This window comes from Mobula birostris, chromosome 12 (assembly GCF_030028105.1).
Source record: "Mobula birostris isolate sMobBir1 chromosome 12, sMobBir1.hap1, whole genome shotgun sequence".
Taxonomy (NCBI): Eukaryota; Metazoa; Chordata; class Chondrichthyes; order Myliobatiformes; family Myliobatidae; genus Mobula; species Mobula birostris.
In genome coordinates, this window is record NC_092381.1 from 34,003,914 (window position 1) to 34,027,470 (window position 23,557).

The window sequence follows — 23,557 nt, forward strand, 5'->3', positions numbered from 1 at the left end:
CTGGAGAATTTGATATTCAGCCCAAGCAGCAGTGTGCCCATACTGAAAGTAAGGTGTTATTCCTCAAGGTTGGATTGGGCCTCATTATAACAGTGCAGGAGTCCACAGAGTGGATGTGTGATGTTGAATTCAAGTGATACGTAACTGGAAGGTCAGAGTCACTGTTCCATTGTCCTCAATATGACCACCCCAGTCTATATTTGGCTTCTCCAGTGTAGCGGAGACTACGTTGTGAATACCAAATGCAGTACATTAGATTGTAAGAAGTGCAAATGTATCACTGATTCATCTGAAAGGACTGTTTAGGCCCCTGGTTTTCTGCTTTAATTTCAGACTTTCAAATTCTGCAGTTTATTTCTATTTTCTACCCTGGAAGCAGGAAGTAGGGTGTTTCATCAGGTGACATATAACCTTGTCTTCAAGCTCTTATGACCAGAACTTTAATTTAAAAAATATATAGGGTCTCCAGTCCTTCAAAGGAAAATATTTTCTTTACAACTGCAATTGCTGAATTTATTGAACGGCATGCTAATAACTATGTCTTGAAGAGTATGGAGGAGTCCAGGACCAGGATGTGGACTTTCAGCGAGAGGCATTGGCACTCTATTACCAACAATAATGTATGCTTCCAATTCTAGCAGGATTAGGTAAAGGCAGCAGTATAAATTCTCAGGGATTTTCCTGAAAATATGTGTGCTCCTATGTTCTCAGTTTTGGAGAGGCTGATAGACTGAGTCAACCAGGAGCTTCAAATGTAAGTATCCAAATGCTTATTCACCTCTGTAGGTGTAGGAATTAGCAGGAATGCTGATCCATAGCCTCAGTGGCAGTGAAGTCATGCAACGGCACCGACTGCCTCCTCTGGAACAATGGCATTTCTAAATCCTTGTCATGATCCCAACCATTGCCAGACTGGGGGCCAGAGAGCAACGTACATCATGTCACCTCAAGTAGCTTAGTTGCTCCAACAATTCATAGGCCAGTAAGCATAACATATGGGCTCACATCAACTCACAATTATTATGCATCGACATTTTTGCAAGTTAGTAAAATGAAAAACCTTTCCAAAATCTCTGTGTATAGCTGACAACTTTGAAATGTTATGTGAATGATTATATTAATATTTGGGAAAAGGATGAAAGAATTAGAAGAAACATCCATGTCTGCTAAGGAAGTTGGGCAGGTTATTGTTTAGTATCCTGTTTCAAAGACCTGTTGCAAATGGTTCTTGGTTACAGGCAGGTGTGGGAGAACTACTGTTTCCTTAGAGAGTGATACCCATCTGCTTATGCTAATTGACAAAGGTACTAACTTAACACCTCTTTGAGAAGGAAAAGTGATTCAGACAGAGTAAGACACCTGCACAGATGGAGAGGCAGCTTGAAAGACTAGATTTCAATCTTCACAACTTAGTTTGAAGTTAATGAATTGGAAATTGGGTAGAATCTATGAAAGGATAACAATTTACTCTGCTAGAACTGACAGCAGTAAGAATGAAATCCCACCTTACAATGTATTTCTTTATCCATATTTGACTTAAAATGATAAAATGTAGGTTGAATTTTGACAACTAATAAAATCTCTGATGGAATTGAGGGGATGTGAGGTTGAAGTGAGAGGTAGAAAAAAGCACATTGAAATAAATTTTGGTTTCTTGCCAACCACCATCAGGAGAGTGAAAGATAAGGAAACTGATGAACAGCAAAACTGCTGTAAATTAAGTCAGAGTGAGGGGCAAGATACAGAGGTCGATTTCAAAGGGAACAGGTGAGATGGAAAAGAAAGGGAGCGTGGTTGGCAGAAAGATGAGCCACAATTAGGAGAACGCAAAGACATGAAATGTTTTTGAGATTACTAGTCCCTTGTCCCTCTGCCTTATATCTTCAATCTGTTCTATATATTGACCATGTCCTAGCCCTAAAGTCTGTAACTATTCATTAAAGGAATAAGAATAATAATAGCTATAAATCAAAAAACAAAACAGAAACTTCAAATGCTGGAAATATGAAATAACATCTGAAACTCCTGAAAGTTAGTGATATGAAACATTACACATTTATAAATTTATAAATTTATAAATATTTCTATTTATCTTTTTAAGGTGCTGCCTGATATTGTCATGCATTCTCACTGACATTCTCATCAACAGACAATTAGTTGCCAGGCTAGGAATATTTGAGACTAATGTCCCCTGATCACTGAGCCAGGGTTGAAGTTACTTTGAAGAAACTAGGCAGAACCCAGGCAAAATCTGTGAATCCAGGTGCTGGAGGTCATGTCCTGTTTCTTGTCTGACTTAGTGCAAGGCCCCTGATTTATGTCAGTGAATTATACTAAAGCAGAAAACATTTCTAAGCACCTTTACTATATACTGTGGTATTATGAAACTAAATTCAACACAGAGCCATTTAAGGAAATAATAGAGCAAATGGGCAAAAGATTGATCAAAGTGGTATGTTTCAGGAGAATGTTAAAGGAGAGAGTAAGTTTAGAGAAGTTTTTGAACTGGCATGGAGAAGGCCAGTTGTGAAGCAATTAAACTCAGGGGTAATCAAGAAGACTACAGTTGTTTCCAGGGATCGAGAATGTTATAGACAAAGTTTACAGAGGATTTTGTAAATAAAGGAAAGAATTGTATGTAAAACAAATTTAAATTCTAGAAATCCTCAATAGGTCTGGCAGCATCTGCTAAAACAGAAATGATGTTCCATGTTGTTGGCATTCCATCAGAACTGGGAACGATTAGAAGGAAAGTCATTATTAAAATATGGACAGGAGGGGGGAGCAGAGAAAACAAGGGGATGATCTGTGATAGGGTGGAGATGGAATGACTAAAGTGGTGGTGGTGCCTGTAGAAAGATGGTGAATAACAAAAGGTTTATCTCGGGAAATAGGAGAAGACGAATGAAATTTGAAAATTCCAAACCAGAAATATAAAGTGTTCAGAAAGAAGATAAGGTGCTGGCTCTTCAACTTTATTATAAATTTGAAATGAAGGAAAAGGAAAACTGAAGTGGAAAGTTAATGGAGACTAAGAGGCATCCTCGGTGATTAAATGAAGAAGTTCAGCAAAGCAGTCACCAAACCTGCACTCAGGTTTTTTTCTAATATAGAGGAACCCACATTGTTGGCACTGGGTGAAAAACATTAAATTGAAGGATGCAGATGTGAATTGCTGTTTCATCAGAGTTCTGCTGTGAATTGAATTGCTGGCTGGAAACGCTGAATCAGAATCAGGTTTATTATCACCGGCATGTGTTGTGAAATTTGTTAACTTAGCAGCAGCAGTACAATGAATATATGATAATATAGAAAAAAAGATAAGTAAATCTATTACACTAAGTATATATATGTATGTATATTAAATAGTTAGATTAAAAATAGTGCAAAACAGAATATATATTAAGAAAAAGTGAGGTCGTGTTAGTGGATTCAATGTTCATTTAGGAATAATCTGGCAGAGGGGAAGAAGCTATTCCTGAATCACTGAGTGTGCACCTTTAAGCTTCAGTACCCCCTTCCTGATGGTAACAATGAGAAGAGGGAATGTCCTGTGTGATGGGGGTCCTAAATAATGGACGCCGCCTTCTGAGGCACCGCTCCTTGAAGATGTCTTGAATACTATGGGGGCTAGTACCCCAGACAGAAATGACTAATTTTACAACTTTTTGTAGCTTCATTTGGTCCTGTGCAATAGTCCTCCACATACCAGACAGTGATGCAGCCTGTTAGAACGCTCTCCACGGTACATTTATAGAAGGTTTTGAGTGTTTTAGGTGACAAACCAAAACTCCAAACTCCTAATGAAGTGTAGCTGCTGTCTTGCCTTCTTTATAGCTGCATCGATATGTTGGGACCAGGTTAGATCCTCAGAGATATTCACACCCAGGAATATGAAATTGTTCCCTCTCTCCACTTCTGGTCCCTCTATGAGGATTGGTTCGTATCCCCTCATCTTACCCTTCCTGAAGTCCACATCTTTTGTCTTACTAACACTGAGTGCATGGTTGTTACCACGACACCGCTCAACTGGCTGGTACATCTCGCTCCTGTATGCCCTCTATCTCCATCTGAGATTCTACCAACAATGGTTCTATCACCAGCAAATTTATAGATGGCATTTGAGCTATGCCTAGCCACACAGTTATGGGTATAGAGAGAGTAGAGCAGTGGGCTAAGTACACACCCCTAAGGTGCATCAGTGTTGGTCACCAGTGAGGAGGAGATATTATCACCAATCTGCACAGATTATGGGTTTCTGGTTAGGAAATCACTGATGCAATTGCAGAGGGAGGTACAGGGGCCCAGGTTCTGTATTTTGTTGATCAGTACCATGGGAATGATAGAGTTAAATGCTGAGCTATTGTCAACAAATCTGGGAGACACTAAAAATACTTGTTCATATGACAAGCAGTCATTCAAAGTATATCGAGTTTTTATATGAATGAGAACAAAGATAAGAACAAGTAATTCAATATAATTTCAAAATCTACAATGACATTATTTACTTCAATATTTTGTGTCTGCAAAATGGCTCCATTGAATTGCATATTTACAATAGGAGCACACTTTCACTGACAAGACACCTCTGAATGATCTTTGCTGGAACAAAGTAATTCTAATGCGTGGTCTGTAAGTTTTTAAGTGCAGAGAATCTAGATACCGAAGTGAGGGCTGACACTCCAGATGCACAGATCTCCCAATTATAGACAGACAGTGCAAAAATGCTTATGAACTATGTTTGATTAACCACTCTGGAAGCTTCCTTGATCATAATGATGCAAAATAACTTAGCTGAAGGTGTCTAATGCCTAGTTTGATGCAGGTCAATTAACACACCCCATTAACTTACATTTTGCTAATGCATTTGAGTGCATTCCATGGTCATGGCAGTTCATATCTCATGAGCAGCCAGCCTTCTGCTGTCAATCAGTGCTATGCTGATGGTACTGTTTACAAAGCTGTCCCTTTAATTCAGAATCCAAATTAGGTTTATTATCACCGGCATGTGTCGTGAAATTTGTTAACAGCAGCATCAGTTCAATGCAATGCATAATATAGAAGAAAATAAATAATAAATAAATTGCAGTATACGTATATTGAATAAATTAATAATCGTGCAAAACCCAGAAATAATGTATATTAAAAAAGTGAGTTAGTGTCCAAGGGTTCAATGTCCATTTAGGAATCAGATAGCAGAGGGGAAGAAGCTGTTCCTGAATCACTGAGTGTGTGCCTTCAGGCTTCTGTACCCCCTACCTGATGGTAACAGTGAGAAAAGGGCATGCCCTGGGTGCTGGAGGTCCTTAATAATGGGCGCTGCCTTTTTGAGACACCGCTCCTCAAAGATGTCCTGGGTACTTTGTAGGCTAGTACCCAAAATGGATCCAACTAAACTTACAACCCTCTGCAGCTTCTTTCAGTCCTGTGCAGTAGCCTCCCCCCCCACACCCCCTTCCCCATACCATACAGTGATGCAGCCTGTCAGAAAGTTCTCCACAGTACATCTATAGAAGTTTTTGAGTGTTTTTGTTGACATACCAAATCTCTTCAAACTCCTAATGTCTGGCCTTCTTTATAACTACTTTGATATGTTGGGACCAGTTTAGATCCTCAGAGATCTTGACACCCAGGAACTTGAAACCACTCACTCTCTCCACTTCTGATCCCTCTATGAGGATTGGTATGTGTTCCTTTGTCTTACCCTTCCTGAAGTCCACAATTTCAAACCTGTTTGTAATTTACAATAGAACAGATTTATCTGAAAACTGGTCCTGATTTGAATTAAGTACATGTAACTCCATAGCTGCTGAATTTCTAAAAACCAGAAAGGGTTTGTCTCTTTAGGCAAAAGGAAGGAAGGAGATATATGGGTGAATATGCATCTCTTGAAGCTGTAGGAAAGTTGTTGTGTGAGGGAGAATAGATATTGATGGAGATGGAAGGGCGAACCAAACATCCCAGAGGAAACACCCCCAAGGGCAGATGTTTCAAATCAACCTGCACCTTGGTCATCTTCGAGGCTGAGGTATATAGAACATTCCAACATATCAATAGCTGCAAGGCAGCATCCCATGGCACAGCTGACTAGTGTGTTTATAGACATTTTTAATCCCTCCCTCTCCCAGTGTGTAGTGCCCTCCTGTTTCAAATTGTCCGTCGTTGTCCCTGTACCTAAGTAAACCAAGGTAGCATGCCTGAATGATTGGTGCCATGTCGAACCCGCCTCAATTATAAGCAAATGCTTTGAGAGGATGGTTAAAGACTACAGCTGTAGAATGCCACCACCCACACTGGACCCCCCTATAATTTGCCTACTGATGGAACCAGCCTACCGAAGATGCCATAGAAACAGCTCTACATACCATCTTCATTCACCTGGAGAACAGGAATGCTTATGTGAGAAAGCTGTTCCTGGACTACAGTTCAGCCTTCAACACCATAATTCCCTTGACTTGACAGGAAGCTCAGAGACCTCGGCCTGCACCCCACCTTGTGCAGCTGGATCCTAGACTTCCTCTTGGATTGCCAACAGGTGGTAAGGATAGCTCCCTCACCTCTGCCCCTCTGATCCTCAACACAGGACCCCCAGGGTTGTGTCTTGGGTCCCCTTCTCTACTCCCTTTACACCCATGACTGTGCTGCCTCACACATGTCCAATCCGCTGATCAAATTTGCAGGTGACACATCTTTGATCGGCCTTAATTCTAGCGGTAATGAGACAGCCTACAGAGGAGAGGTTGACACCCTGACACAGTGGTGCCAAGATAACAACCTCTCCCTCAATGTCAAAAAAGAAATGAGCTGATTGAGGATTACAGAAGGAATGGAGACAGGCTTTACCCGATCAACATCAGTAGGTCTTCAGTTGAGAGGATGACTAGTTTCAAGACCCTCGGTATACACATCACTGATGATCTCACCTGGTCTGCACTCTCCAGCTTTGTGGTAAAAAATAGCAAAACAGCATCTTTTCCACCTCAGGCGACTGAAGAAATTCGGCATGAGCCCCCAAATCCTCAAGGCCTGCTACAGAGGCACCATTGAGAGCATCCTGACTGGCTGTATCACTGCCTGGTACGGGAACTGCACCAACCTTGATCGCTGGACACTACAGGGAATGGTACCGACAGCCCAGCACATCTGTGGACGTGAACTTCCCTCCACTGAGGAAATTTTCAGCAGAAGGTGCAGAAAGAAGGCCTGGAAGATCATCAGGGCCACCAGTCACCCCAACCATAAACTGTTTCAGCTGCTTCCGTCTGGCAAACGGTACCGCAGCATTAAAGCCAGGATCAACAGGCTACAAGACAGCTTCTTTCTATAAGCCATTAGACTTATAAATCCACATGTCTGTACATTGTAATGGAGTCATAACGCAAAGATATTTGCTCCCTGGTGTTGTGGGATGGAGGTAAGATTTAAATAAATTCTAATTAAAATGGTACTTGAGAAATATTGAATAGCAAGGGAAGATATGACCTGCAATATTATTTTGTTGCAGGGTTTCAGCAATTTCAGCGGATGATCCATAAAAAGTGTACACCGGTGAGGTGGATGTGGAACCCTTGCTGGAGTGGGTCTCTCTTGTTGGGATTGAGGGTAAATGGAAAAGACTCATTTGTGAGACTGGTCAATCATAGTGGAGAGAAATAAAAAGCACATCATAAGAACTAGTGTGGAAGATGCCAATATCAGAATAGGTGTGTTGGAAGTGAGGAAATGGGTGATTGGAATGCAGTTCTTGCAGGAAGCAAGGTGGATCACGTCAAGTCAAGTCAAGTCACTTTTTATTGTCATTTTGATCATAACTGCTGGTACAGTACACAGTAAAAATGAGACAACGTTTCTCAGGACCATGGTGCTACATGAAACAATACAAAAACTACACTGAACTATATAAAACAACACAGAAACTACACTAGACTACAGACCTACCTAGGACTGCATAAAGAGCACAAAACAGTGCAGGCACTACAATAAATAATAAACAAGACAATAGGCACAGTAGAGGGTATAGTAGGTTGGTTTCAGTCCAGGCTCTGGGTATTGAGGAGTCTGATGGCTTGAGGGAAGAAACTGTTACATAGTCTGGTCGTGAGAGCTCAAATGCTTCGATGCCTTTTGCCAGATGGCAGGAGGGAGAAGAGTTTGTATGAGGGGTACATGAGGTCCTTCATAATGCTGTTTGCTTTACGGATGCAGCGTGTGGTATGAATGTCTGTAATGGTGGGAAGAGAGACCCCGATGATCTTCTCAGCTGACCTCGCTATCTGCTGCAGGGTCTTGCGATCTGAGATGGTGCAATTTCCAAACCAGGCAGTGATGCAGCTGCTCAGGATGCTCTCAATACATCCTCTGTAGAATGTGGTGAGGATGGGGGGTGGGAGATGGACTCTCCTCAGCCTTCGCAGAAAGTAGAGATGCTGCTGGGCTTTCTTTGCTATGGAGCTGGTGTTGAGGGACCAGGTGAGATTCTCCGCCAGGTGGACGCCATGAAATTTGGTGCTCTTAACAACCTCTGCGGAGGAGTCATCAATGTTCAGCAGAGAGTGGTCGTTCCGTGTCCTCCTGAAGTCAACAATCATCTCTTTGGTTTTGTTCACATTCAGAGACAGGTTGTTGGCTATGCACCAGTCCGTTAGCCACTGCACCTCCTCTCTGTATGCTGACTCATTGTTCTTGCTGATGAGACCCACCATGGTCATGAGTATAAACATGAGAAAGTCTGCAGCTGCTGGAAATCCAAAGCAACATGCACAAAATGCTGAAGGAACTCAGTAGGTCAGGCAGCATCTATGCAAATAAATAGATAGTCGATTTTCAGGCCAAAACTCTTTTTCAGGACTCTGCCAAAAACTTCAACTATCTAATCTTTTCCACAGATGGTGCCTGATCTGCTGAGTTCCTCCAGTATTTTGTGTGGATTAAGTATAGTCAGGATAGTTGATGGAGTCAAAGGAATCTTGCTGCTAACTTATTTTCTCAAATGCGAATGTTTAGAGCTAAGATGGACTAGTTGAAAGTGAGAAATGAGTGGAAAATGGCAGCAAAGGTGATGAAATGCCTGACATGTCAGTCCATGGCCTCCTCTACTGCTGCAATGAGGCCACACTCAGGTTGGAGGAACAACACCTTATGTTCTATCTGGGTAGCCTGATGGCATGAACATCTATTTCTTGAACTTCCGGTAATTACACCCCCCTCCATTCCCCATTCCCATTTTCCTCTCTCACTGTATCTCCTTACCTGTGCAAGAATTGGAAGAAGCACGAATACTGTAACAGACACACTCAAATCAGAAATGAAGGAATGGACTGGAGCAGGACTGATGAAGGATTGCTCTACATATTTCACAGAGAGAATAGCATAATTTGCAGATTTTCCCATAGCTACACTCCCAACTTGATGACAATGAGAGGAATTAACAGAGAATAGGTTCAGCTCAGTGATGAAGGCTGGTGGTGCTGGAGGATAGGTTGAGATCCAGAATACGGAAGAAACAAATGTCCTCAGGATAGTGTCAGCATTCAATAAATATGTAGAAGGATTGAACATTTATTCTGAAAGTGAGCTGAATGAAGCCAAAAAAAAAACAGAAGCTGCTAAAGAAGCAGTGTGAAATAGGCATTTCATTGCTGTAGGTGGGAAAAGATTGGTTGAAGGAAGGAATTATTGAGTCAAGGTGAGGAAGAAATAATTTCTGAGGGATGACAAGTGATTTGGGAATTTCATAGTTGAGGTCTTCCTGAACTGGAGACCAGGGTGGTCAGCAAGCTGTGGATGAGCTGTGGGTGGAAACAGATCGCAATAGAGAAAGGAACCTTTCTGGAATACAGCATGTGATTCAGACATACAGATGCGAGGTGCATTGTAGTAGTGCGATCACTGCAGTAGAGTATGATGTTCTCCCGAGCAATTACTCCCTTAATGGAGAACGCCTGTGCCCTTTTGCTTAACGTGGGGAGGCTGATGTACGGGCAGCCACCACCTGGTCCTTGACAGATCGGGGTCAAGCATTTCGACCGGGAACTTTTCACTGCAGCAGCCTTCCTCCACCTTCACTGCGGTTGTGATGTGACACCATCTTCCGTCAGCACCACCGTTGAGGTCCTGGTTGGATTGTTCTCCGTCTGGACCCTCCCCCTTGACCGTAACACCAGGGGTGACCCTACGAGAAGCTAAGCTCCAGACAGCATCGCTCTTGGAATCTCAGGAACTCACCAAGCCTCTCCACCACGACAAGGCGACGATCCACGGAGAATTGTGCATGATAACATACGACTGGGAGCCACATGTTCCTGCAACTTGTAATGGTTAGTGACTGGTTTAGAAACATAGAAACATAGAAAACCTACGGCGCAATACAGTCACTTCGGCGCACAAAGCTGTGCTGAAAATGTCCTTACCTTAGAAGTTACCTAATGCATTAACGGAGACCACTCAGGAACTGGTGAACAAACTATATAAAGAGCAACATACCACATTGGATGGATATTTTTGATCTGAAAATACTGAACAACAGTCGGCAGGTCAGGCAGCCTCTATGGAGCAAGGACGCTTCGGTGGGAAAATAATGCTGTGTCTTGTCTACGTTTCTACTAGCATCTCATTATAACTTGTCAGGAAATTTGCACACGCGCAGGGCTGTGCTCTGTGACCAGGAGAAAATGTGTGTGTGTGTGTGTGTGTGTGTGTGTGTGTGTGTATACAGGAGAGGAGTGAACAGCAGGTGAAACAGTAAACGCGGCTGGTTATCCATGCGATGGGTTATAAGAAATAAGCAACCTTAATCTTAGCATTAGACATTCACACAAAGTGAATATTGTCGGAAAGATCACAAGAGGACAAAGAGTTATTCCCTACGGATAGGACTGGTCACAGAATTAAATCCACTCACACATTCGGAATTCGCTTAGATAGCTGTGAGATCCAATTTAACGCGCTCGGAGGTTGGGAAATTACCAACGCACTCTGAACTCTGATTGTGGATTTCCCGCAGCTATTTAAACGCGATGGACCCCCGGAATCTCGGTAAGTGCTTTTGAGACCAGCAATTAGCGGCAAAGGATTAACAGAACTTTGCTCCGACCAAGACGGAGAGAGCCTGTCCACGCACGACACATCATGCAGTGGTAACGCTATTTCCCTCTGGGGCCGGCGCGGCTGGGTCCGTACACGGTGATGTGCTGTTGCAGCGAGATCTCCTCACACCGACTGTCAGCACCCGCACAGAGAGAGAGATGAGATGGTAGTTTCGCAATTTTGCCGATCTGAGTCCACGGTGGGGATAAGGAAGAGGGTGTGTGTGTGTGTGTGTGTGTGTGTGTGTGTGTGTAGAGATAAAGATATAGCACCTTCTGGGATTTACGTCAGGGAACCGGGTTGTTGCAGTATCTCCTCCCGGGCAGGAAGGGAATCCTTAGTTTTGTTGAAAGAAGATGTTTCCGAGCCTGTTCCGGAAGAGACACTGACTGGAGGAGAGATTGGACACTGCACTGAACCTTTAGAATTTGGAATCGATGTTTTTGTGGACCTCCCGGGATGTCTCGGGCATCCAGAGCTCCATTTAATGAGTTAACTGAATGTAGCAATGTCGGCTAACTTCTGAGCACTGTTGTATCGATAAACCACGACACGATCCTCCGTTGTAGCCGGAGAGCCGGGCGTGAATCTGACCGCTCTGCAATCTGACCGATCGATTCATTAACACACAAAATGCGGGAGGAATTCAGCAGGTCGAGTCATGGACAGGAATAAAGAGTCGACGTTTCGGGTCGATGCCCTTTATTCCTCCCTCCCCATCCCATTCCCCACGCTCACCATTTTCCTGGTCTTATCAGTGTGGCTGCGCGTGGAGCGGAAGTCCCGTTGCCTCAAAGGAGGAGTTGGGGCTTTGCGTGGTGTGATCGCCGTGTGACGAGAAGGTTCCTTGAAAAAAGGTGAGCGGATACCTTATCCCTAGAGCAGTTCCTTTTATATGCCGTGCCAATTGCCTGTATGCAGGCAAACCCGAGTGTTCCTTCGTTTGCTGTGTTCCGGGAAGCCCACATTCCACTGAATATCCTTTTTTCATATTGCAAATGTTACGTTAAATCGATACTTTGTTTGTGTCGGGGATCGATTCAGAAACCATATTCACGAACCAGACTGCAGCAGCTTCGGTGCCTCAGCTAACCGACCTGGCCAGTTCTGCAGTGCCGTCGCTCTGAACACACAGCTCCATAAAGCAGGGATCCGAGAACCAAAGTGGACGATTTGTACTGCTGACCCCCGAATGCGGGAGCATAGTAATAGCGCGGTGTCTGCTTGGGGGTGCTCAGGGGATGCCGACTGACTGGAGACGGTCGCCGGGGCTCGAGTTATATTCGAGACGCGGCATCCTCTCACGATTCGGAAGAAAAGTAAATACAGTACTCCGTAAACGGCATCTCTGAATGTTGACGAACCTCATAACTGCGCTGTCTTTTGTGGTCTTCTGAAGCTCTTTGCAGAGCTTTGCACGATCTTTGGAGTCTAGAGCTTTAGCGAAGGACTACATTCTGCTGCTTTCATGTGAAGAACCGCAGCATTTCTCTAAAATATTGCTTCAACAGGCTATTACAGAGCACGTATTGTGCGCTGTCTTCGACTCAACCCACTCAGTCTTTGGACGCTCTTTTCATTTCCTACTCAACCGTCTCCCAGCTCTTTCCGGACTCACTTTCTTCGGGACTTAAGGGTTTTCAATTTTCCCACATTTTATCCTATTTTTTCGTCTTTTTTTTTTAGCCGCTCTGGGCTTTGCCCCCTCGATCTTTGCCTGGCTTCTTCAATATCCAACTTGCCTAGTCCCAACCAGCTAACGGGCAGGTCGATGCCAATGCTGTTCAGGTTTACTTCGACATATATATAAAGTGATGTTAGAGATCGCAGTGGGTTCAAACAAAAAGGCAAATCATCTATGTCTTTTATATCTCGCACTATATAGATGAAATGCATGCAGATGTGTTGTACTTAATCGTTGGAAAATAACTCTGTGCCCAGTTTGCGACTTTTTTTATTGTAACGTTTGGCAAATTCGACCCTTCGTGCCATGTCCGACCACAATGATGCTTTTCTTGTGACAGGGCTCTTCTGAGATCGTCCGAAGGCTTGGTGACCCCAAGTTAAATTAGTCACACGTCGTCGAGCACATTTGAATCCGCTTTCAAGCCTGTCCGACCGAGTGTTGTCACGTCTGAGGGGACTGGCTAGGGAGAGGAATGTGGTGAGTGTTATTACCAACGGAGGCGGTGGGTTGCCTTGCTTTTTAGCTGGAAAATGCCTAGTCGTACCTTCCCTTGAGAGGAAAATATGCGACGGCTCGAAATGGCAGGTTAGTACGCTTCCTTTCAGAGACGGGGCTTTCTTAGCACTAATAATCGGCTACAGGGAGAAAGGGCTGGATCACTGGGGGAGAGGATACGGAAAGACCCGGAAATCATTTCCCCTAACTGCCCGAATCCTCTATCATTCGGGGAGAAGTTCCGATCATAATCATAAGAGGAATCGCTGAATTCCTGATCGCGTGTCGAGTCGAAGGGGTGATTATTTGCATATTTCTGAAAGTTAGAAGGACTTAGATATTGTCCGCGCTATAAAATCGCATTGACTGTCAGAATTGGGAGGCAGTGATGACATTTAAGTTTCAGACTCGAAACAACACTGAGAACACAATATGTGACAAGAGGACTGCAGTGCCTGATCGCACCTTTCTCTGAATTGGAGTCATTGAATTAGAGAGCAACACAGCACAGAACAAAGTCCTTTGGCGCAAGGAGTCCGTGTCGACCATGACGCCCACTGCAGGTAGTCCCAATTCCTGTTTTCCGCCCACATCCTTCTAAGCCCGTCACTCCGTGTACCTGTCCAAGTGCTTCTTAAATGATGCTGTTGTACCAGCCTCAACCACTTCTTCTGGGAGCTTATTCCGTATACTCACTACCCTCTCAAGACCCTTTTTAAAAGTTTTCCATCTCACTCTAAATCTATGCTGTCTAGTACTGGACTCCTCTATATAGTCACCACAGCTCTTTTCTTTGCTTCTCATAATTTTAAACATTTCTGTATTTATCTTATGTTCCAAGGAATAAAGAACTAGCCTGGCCAACTTCTCGCTATAACTGCCCAAAATTCTTTTTCCGCAAGACTTTCAAAAAAAATCCCACAGGGTTTGATAAACAGTGTTGCAGCATGTGGAATCACACCTTGTATGCTGACACACAGTAGGTCAGGAAGCAATGAATGGGAGGAATTTTTAGCCTGTCTGGCTTTGAAAAGTGTGATCAATACTTGGAACCAAATTTTGCACAATCTTTATCAACAAATTGCTGTAGAGAAAAAAAAATCCGTGTTTTGCATTCACTGATGATACCAAACCAGCGAAATTGTAGGAGGGTATCAAGAGACTTCTGGGGTTTATGGATAGGCTGAGGGAGTGGGTGAGAAACAGGCAGATAGAACATAATGTAGGAAAATATGAAGCCATCCATTATGGTGCACATAACAACCAGAGTAAGTGAAGGAGAAGTGATGATATTTGAGAGATCTGGGAATGGTGGTAAACAAGTCACTGTAGGCCAACATAAAAGTGAAACAGGTGATTAGGAGGAGGAATAGTATGTTAGTCTTTATAATGAGACAGATAATGAGAAAGTTTGATTGCAGTAGGAAGGAAGCCTGATTTCAATTGAATATAGATATATTTCCTGTACCTAATAAAGTGGCCGTTGAGTGTATGATTGTGGTTTTCTACTGCCCATCCACTTCAAGGTTTGATGTGTTGTGCATTCAGAAATGCCTTCCTGTCAGCTTGAAACAGTCTGGCAATTCTCCTTTGACATTTATCATTATCAAGGGAATTTTGCCCACAGAACGGCCATGCACTAATGTTTTTTTTTGTTTCTGGCAAAAGCTGTAGAGACTTTTGTGCATGAAAATCCCAGGAGATCAGCAGTTTCTGGGATACTCAAACCACCACATCTTGTACCAACAATCATTCCATGGACAGAGTCACTTGGATCATGTTTCTTCCTCATTCTGATGTTTGATCTGACCAACAACTGAACATCTTGACGATGTCGATATGCTTTTATGCATGATTAGATGCATAAAATCATCAATGGATGATTAGATATTTGTATTAACAAGCAGGTGTACAGGTGTACCTGATACAGTGGCCACTGTGTGTCTGTATATCATCATCATCATCATCAGGTGCCATGCCCAGTTTGAGCTTTGACTGTCATGGCCCACACACTCCTGTTTCAGGTCAAGTGGATCAATTCATTGGTTACATTGCCTTTTCATGATCTCATGCATTATTTCTTTTTGTGTTTGTTCTGTTCATGACATCCTCGTTAGATATTCATTTTGTACATGATATGTGTTTGTGTATATATATATATATATATATAATTTTGATATTTTTATCGGTGTGGATGTATATACCATGGAAGGAGTGCAGAAAAGGCTCCAGCAAAAGTGGATTTGTATGGGGTTAGACTTTGTAGATAGAGATTGTATTCTCTAGCGTATGAAAGAAAGGAGATCTCATCAAAGAATAAGCAAAGGCAAATTAGGATTGGGATAAGGAAAACTTTCTTCACTTGGAGGGTGGTGAATATTCTATAGTTTCTATCCAGGAGGCTAGGTCATGGGGCTCATTCAGAAAAGAGGTCAATGGTTTTCTGGATAACAAGAGAACAAAGAGATCTAGATGGAAGTCTTAAAATAGTTTGATAAAGAGTGGACTAGAGTCCGTGTCATAAAGTCACACAGTAATACAACACAGAAAAAGGCTGTTTGGCTAAATATCCTTGCCCACCAAACTAGTCCTATTTTTCCACGTTTGGTTCATAGCCCTTTGAACCCTCCTCTCCATGTACTTATTTCTGTTTCTATATTTTATGTTCTTAGAAGTTAAAATCAGAAAGGGCAGAAAGTTACACCAATAAAAGGCAAGTTTAAATATTTATTCACTGACAATGTAAGTATATGTACTGTATGTTTTTGGACAAGGGAGTGAAGACAAAAAGCTGACACTCAATAATTGGGAACCTTCAGTGATGAGGGGACAGTCTTTTCTGCAAGTTGGGACTGAGCAATCTACCTTGAGCAAGGCAACCTTGTAATATCGTATAGCACCTTTATACTGTGCCCTGTGCTTCCTGCAATGCATTTTAAGAAGCAGGGAGCATTCCCTGAAAGACAATAGACTTAACCAGAATATAGACTCAATTATGTTTTTCTTGGTTAAGATCACAAGAAGCTATATAGAAATATGGAAACAAAAGAACAGGAATAGGCCATTCATCTGCTTGAGCCTGTTCTGCCAATCAGTACAACCATAGCTAATTCTATATCTCAGCATCAACTACTCCCATACTCCTAGATACCTTATACATGTCAATAATTCTATCATTTCAGAGATTATACTTCCATAGACTTGTGTCAGGGAATTCCATAGGATCACCACTCTTTGAGAGAAGAGATTTCTTCTCTTCTCAGTTCTGGATGCCTCACCCTTTATTTTGAGACTGTGAGCACCTGATCTAAACCCACCGGCCAGGAGTATCGTCCTCCATATATCAAGCCTTTTGAACCATGTCAGAATTCCCTGTTACTGAATTTATTTCATGTCATTGTTATTTGTATTTTTTCCTCTAGCATTGTTTAAAGAGCAAAGCTAATTCTGTCACAGTAGTACAAGACGTGACCCTGCATATTTTATATGTGAACATGTTTCCTGAAGGAATATGTTTTAAACAGTTGTATTCCTTCTGATGACTTAACAGAATGCAGTGACTTTGGTGACCTTAGTAGTTATAAATTAACATGACCATTTTGGTTCAGCACAATATCTTGCACTAACTGTTCAACGTTGCATTTTGGAATAAGAAACAGGATACTGTTGATATAATCTTGTATAAAAATTGTTCTATACTGCTCCTAATGCAACATGTCATTAGTATGTTATGATTTGAGCCTCTCCAAATTCAAAAAAGGAAGAATGCCTTCATTATTCAATTGCAGACATTTAAACTCCACCTAAACTGTCGAGGCTGTCGAGTGAAGACAACTATTTTGTGCTAAGTTATGGGCAGTATGCACTTTTACCTGTTTGGAACTGATCAACACCACAAACTACTCATTTACAGATGCTGAGTCTCGACCCAAAATGTCAATCATCCCTTTGCTTCAACAGGTGCCTCTTGACCATCTGAATTGCCCCAGCAGTTTGCTTTCACTCCAGATTGTAGCATCTTGTATCTCCTAGCAACTCACACAAAATGCTGGAGGAACTCAGCAGGCCAGGCAACATCCTTGGATGAGAGTACAATCGACTTTTCAGGCCGAGACCCTTCAGCAGGACTGGAGAAAAAAAGACGAGGAGTAGATTTAAAAGGGGGGGGGGAGGGAGAAACGCAAGGTGATAGGTGAAACTGGGAGGGGGAGGGGTGAAGTAAAAAGCTGGGAAATTGGTGAAATGATACAGGGCTGGAGAAGGGGGAATCTAACAGGAGAGGACAGAAGGCCATGGAAGAAAGAAAAGGGAGGAGGAGCACCAGAGGGAGAAGGGAGGTGATGGGTGGGCAAGGAGATAAGGAGAGAGATGGTAAAGGGGATAGGGAATGGTGAAGGAGGGGGGGTGGGGGCCATTACCGGAAGTTTGAGAAATCAATGTTCATGCCATCAGGTTGGAGGCTACCAGGCGGAATAGGAGGTGTTGCTCCACCAACATGAGTGTGGCCTCATCACAATCGTAGAGGAGGCCATGGATTGACATATTGGAATGGGAATGGGAAGTGGAATTAAAAGGGTGGGTGGCCACTGGGAGAATCTACTTCTTCTGGCAGACAGAATGTAGATGCTCAGTGAAGCAGGCTCCCAATCTTGTGTCTCCAAATCATTTTACCCAGTGGCTGCAAATAACCTACCAACCTGGACAGCATTTTTGTCTGAGAAGAATAGTGCCTCGGTCCAATAAGCATTGCTAGAGCACTTCTTTATTAATGTCTCATTAATGCTTGAAACTTTTTTTTAAAAAAGTAGAAACATTTATTATTTCTAATTCATCTAAATAAAGTCAGATTGTGAATTATGAGGTACTTACAGCAAATAACTTTTTCTGATATGAATTCAAGTTGCTGTTAAGGTGGGAATACTAATGGTGAGATTCAACCTCTAATTGTTTATATATCCTGGCAAATATACTTAATTCTTTCACAATGAAATATTTTACATGTTTGAAACCAGTAGGTGCACATCACCCTGCCTCAGGTCAAAGCTTCTGAGCATCCAAGGGAACATTCTTTGAACATATCCACTCACCTTTGTGCCACTATAGACTATTGAATAAAGCCTGGTTACAGTCTGTCAATATCAACGGTGCTTGCTGAAAGCAAACAGCAATTAAGGTCAATCAGCATCCAACAATTCAAAATGCTAGCAATTAGGCAAGATGCCAATAGCATCTCTAGCAAAGTACTAGAATTTTAAAGGGGTGATAGAAGAATTATTTAAATAAAAGTTAAATATTTTTGTTTCTAGGAGTACTGAGGGTAAAAGAGTTGATATAAGGCTTGATGTACATCAAATGACCAAGTGAAAATATCTGGCAAATACTTGCAGTCATGTATACCACGAATTTGTTTTTGTTATAGAGGCTCTCCCAGCACTAATGAGGAGCCTCAATAAAGATACCAGGACAGCCTGAATATATTTAAAGATGAACATTGACTTACAATGTAGCTAGAATGCAGTCAAAACTTGTTCAGCGCATGCTTCAATTAGCTTATCTATGCAATTTTCAAAATGGTTCCATAACCCTTGTGTTATGTAAATTGATCCGAAGCTAATTTCAAATTATGGTTGCATCAAAACAAGGAGGACCAATATGGTGAATGCCATATTTGAAGTTTGCACACAATGCATCTGTTTTGTGTCCAGAAATTCATATTAGTTATCATTCCAGAATGTCCAGATAACTTTTGCTGAATGATCCATGTCATATGCAAAGATATCTAATGACCTCCTCTGTATAAAGTTGAGTTGATGCCCTTAATAATGATGAATTTCACATTAACCTGGATTGATATGAAATGCTTCATACTTCTGGTTCATTGGAACAGAATAGTGGCTCACCATACCTTCGTATTGCAAGGTCCCCTCACATCTTCAGAAGAAGGGTTTCATTGTTTTTCTGTAAGACAGATACATGGAAGAGCAGATCACTCCAGGTCCCATGTTCTTCTGGTACACCTAGCAACAGACTCAAGCAAACAGGTCTTAGAAGAAGTCAAATAACTGTTCATTTAGTTGGGATAGAGGGACCTCACAAAGAAAATTAGAAAATAAATGTAATGGAAAGAAGGAACAATGTTGACAACTATGCAATCATGCTTCCAATGGCAACACAAGGGATAAATGATGGCAAATTGCAAAAGACTGAAAAACAGGGTTTTGGTTTGAACGAAAGATGCAACAGTAATAATGCAGCCTTCCTTCAATTTCATGGTGACGTGTCAGCCTGGATTTCATACTCATGTAGCAGGACCAGGATTTAGACACACTCTGACTCAGTCAGGAGAATGCTCGTTGATGGTGTGAAGACCGATCACATATGTTTAGAAGGTTGGAACAGAAATTATGCCGGAATTTTAAAAGTCTGAAGTATATGTATTTCTGAGCCACATTATGCAGTGGAAAATATGAACTACAGATAATATTTGGTAATGGCTGATGTATTAAATTAAACGCAAGGTCTTTCACAGAACAGTTGCAGAGCCTGAGAAAGCTGTTCAGATTGATGACCAAAAGCCAAGTGAAGAAATATGTTTTCAGAACTATCTTAAATGTGAAGAGGGGATGGGGAGGTAGAAAGGCTTAGATAGAGTGACTTCATGCTAGTGGAAGAAGGTGTGCGAAAAGCTGGCCTGAAGAAATGAGTGTTTGGAAGGGAGGAGGTTATGGAAGATGATAGTAATGACTAGGTTATTTTCTCTTTGTTGCTGAAGCTCAAAATCATTCTCAGCTTTTTTCCAAATTTTGAAACCATTCCCAGTGTCTCCAAATTACAGTAACTCTTTCAGAAAGCTAAATAAAACCCCACATTCCCTGTATCACATAGAGAATCCAGCTTTAAATGGCTATTCGTGCATCCCAAGTTCCTGTAAATATTAAAAATTCACAACAAAAATTAAATTCATACATGAAATAAAAACAAAGTAAATAAAAGGATATTAATTGTTATTTTTATTGACTACTGAACAGTTAAATCCACTCCATGAAGGGTATCATTTAACAAAACTGAAGTTTTTTTTTCAGTTAGTGCATTAGGAGGCTCTAGTGTTAACCCTATAACCTCAATCCCTGTTGGATTACACCATTTGCACCTTTTGCTTCACCCAGATTTAAAAAAACACAGGGGATAATGCTGGTGTTTAAAACAATATCTTAGCTCACATTCAGCTAAGTTTTTGTTGAGTGAATGGTTGAGGCAATATCCCAGGTCTTGTGAAGCCATAGAAGAGGCATTCAAGTACAGGGGTTCCCAGTGCAAAATGAAACTCAGCTATCATTGTGGTTTCTTGATGCATGGTCATTTTAAACTTTTTTCTTTCCAACAAAGTCCATACAAGTTTGTAAATGTTGGAATTCAATGTACTCCAATAATATGCTGGAATTTATTTCTATATAGCCAATCAGTAATTATTATTATTTGATGAAGGTCAGAAATATAAACAAATAGCAGGGTAAAACAGTTTGATAAATTAGTCAACATACATAAATGTACTTAAACTTATGTAAAGAAAGAACACATACTCATGATCCATTTTTAAGCAAGGATTTTGAAGGAATATGTGCAAAATAAGCATCCACCCGGCACCTGTTTTTCTGGATCTTGTATATTCATTAGGACTCCACCTCATATGATGAAGGGCTGGCAAGTGTCAGTGACCTTTGCCTGCTCCAGATGCACAGCAACCTGGCTGACTGCTAATCTTTTAAAGGGGACAGATTCTGCAACCAATTTCCTCACCCCACATGCTAAAAGGCAAGTCTAAGGAAAAAAAAACTAGGAATGTTTTGTATTTGTTCTTCTTCTTCTGGTCCACAATCATAGCCAAATCAGAAGAGTATGGTGTCCAAATAGAAGTTATCGAGAGGATCTTGCTTGTTTTCCCTGGAGTTCTCTGAACAGGATCCAATAAAAACCCCTGTGAATTTTGTAGCCAATGTATCAATCAAAGCCATTGATTTATCAGAGTTCAAAATAAATTTATTATCAATGTATATCTATGTCACCGAGATTGATTTCCTTGTAGATACAATAAAATATAATCAATGAAAAACTTCACACACTGACAAACTACCAATGTGCAAAAGACAACAGATTACGCAAATACAAAAAGAAAAGCAACAAATAAATAACAAACAAGTAAATAATATTGAGAACATAAGTTGTAGAGTTCTTGAAAGTGGATCCATCGGTTCAGGAATCAGTTTAGCATTTGGGTGAGTGAAGTGATCCACTCTCGTTCAGGAGCATGTTGGTTAAAGGGTAATAAGTATTCCTGAACCTGGTGGTGTGGGATCTAAGGCTGCTTTACCTGCTTCCTGATGGCAGCAGCAAGAAGAGAGCATGGCCTGGATGGATGGTAGTCATATAGCAGATGGGCATTATTACCTAATCAATGTGCCATAAAGGGCTTTACAAATTTTGAACTAATGAAATGTACTTTAAACCTAATTTAGCCCCATAAGACAACTTGCTTTAATGCATCAAGCATTGTACAATGAAAAAATCCCTCATAGAAACTAAATGATGAAATTAGAGATTTATGAACTCACAGTGCAACTTTATTGATTCTTTTAAAATTTACCAATTACAAAATTCTACATGCATTGCCTTCTTTAAAATCCTTATTTAAATGTGAATTATGAGTATGTGCTCCCTTTTTTACATAATTTTTAAACAGATTTATATTGGCTAATTTATCAATCTGTTTTACCCTGGTACTTACTTATATTTCTGACCCCCATCAATATTTTTTGTCTATTTTTCTTTATGAGTTTTTGTGATTAACTGTGTGTGTCTTTTGTATGATGAATATCAGTTATGATATCCACTTGCATCTGTTAATTAGCTGATGGACATGTTTTCTGTTTTCACAGTGAAGGTAATTAATTACTGTGCTTGACTGAGTTGACATAATCACCTGATCAAAGTTATGATGTTTACCGAGAAAAACAGCACTACAGTCCCTCAGAAGTCTGGGCAGAAGAAGACAAGACCACAGGGTCTTCCATCTCCAGCTCTTTGTTGTGCCTGTGGCCTCTGTATCATGTTGGCAGGGATTAACATCACTCTCGTGGGGGCCTTTGCCTTTGGCACCTTCTTGCCAGTGAACAATCCTCCCATCATTATTGGGCCCATTTTGCTGGTGGTTGCTTTTACCTTTTTTGTAGCCTGTTGCATCTGTAGTCGGAGACCCCCTGCCCATGGTCAGAGGAAGTCCAAACCTGGATCCAATATTGGTATCATCAAGCCCGGTCACGCTACATTTGAGATTGAGACTAGTGAGCACACTGTGCAAGACACAACTGCAGTCCAGCTCAGTCCAACAAACTCACCAGTGTCTTCTAAGAAGTCTACCCCAGTACATGAAAACTCAAAGACATGTAAACTCTTTACAATGGATGGCAACAACCCTGGAGCTAAGTATACACCTGGAGCTGAGGCAGTACAGCTGAACTTACCCCAGGACGTGGATTCATCCTCATAGAACTGGTCTGAGCTTTGATTACAAAGCTTCTTTCATTGTACAGTGCCATGCCTAAGCCTCTTGAAACTTTCACCAGCGGAAATCCATGTTTAAATTCAAAAAAACCTATGTCCATACCATGATGAAATTCAGTTTTAAAGTTTGTTTTATGTGAACAGAGACATTTCAACATCTCCTGCCATCTTATTGAGGAAGGCGAAATATAATTCAATGAGAATAATTTTTAAGTGTAACAGTGAAATTTGAAAAATACAAAAGCAGCATTTGACTGTAACTTCACTAGGCCCAATTTGCATAGATGACATCTGTGCAAATTGCAAGTGACCTAATCTGATTAATTGAAGAGTGGATGAATCTAAAACTATATTTGCCAAAAACATACTTTTGTCACATATGCACTGTTCTATCCTTGCCCCTATTAATAATTTGGAGCTAAATGCAAGAACTGTTTATTTTAATTCACATTTAACTGATTTAGTAAAAAGATGTTAGAACATTGAACTTGTTAGCAAATTTTGAGAAAACCAAATCTCCCTTGAATGCTTTGGTATTCATTTGAAATCCCTTCAATGGCTTACATTCTTTATCAATGCTCCATTATTGCTGAAGTGATTAATCAGCAGGATCAAGGAAAGTCGGCACAAGGAATACAGCATGATGTAACATTAAGCATGCTTTCTCTCTTTTTATCAGTTTTTGATAATAAATGTAGTTGGCATATTTTAAATGGCACCTTTCCTGAACAC

General features: G+C 41.3%; 1 protein-coding gene across 2 annotated transcripts; it reads left to right on the plus strand.

Moving 5' to 3' along the window:
* The first annotated feature begins 11,904 nt into the window (after positions 1 to 11,904).
* On the plus strand, positions 11,905 to 23,219 carry tmem275a (transmembrane protein 275a). 2 transcript variants are annotated; one of them, XM_072274625.1, is made up of 2 exons: positions 11,905 to 11,942; positions 22,201 to 23,219. In XM_072274625.1, the coding sequence occupies exon 2, from the start codon at positions 22,257 to 22,259 to the stop codon at positions 22,809 to 22,811; it is 555 nt and encodes a 184-aa protein (XP_072130726.1). In that variant the 5' UTR covers positions 11,905 to 11,942; positions 22,201 to 22,256; the 3' UTR covers positions 22,812 to 23,219. The 2 variants fall into 2 exon arrangements, with proteins under 2 accessions (XP_072130726.1, XP_072130725.1); XM_072274624.1 differs by lacking the exon at positions 11,905 to 11,942 and adding an exon at positions 13,317 to 13,357.
* Positions 23,220 to 23,557: the final 338 nt, after the last annotated feature.

Excerpts from the sequence above, each read along its gene's own strand:
- tmem275a (XM_072274625.1), top strand. The coding sequence starts at position 22,257 with ATGATGTTTACCGAGAAAAACAGCACTACAGTCCCTCAGAAGTCTGGG.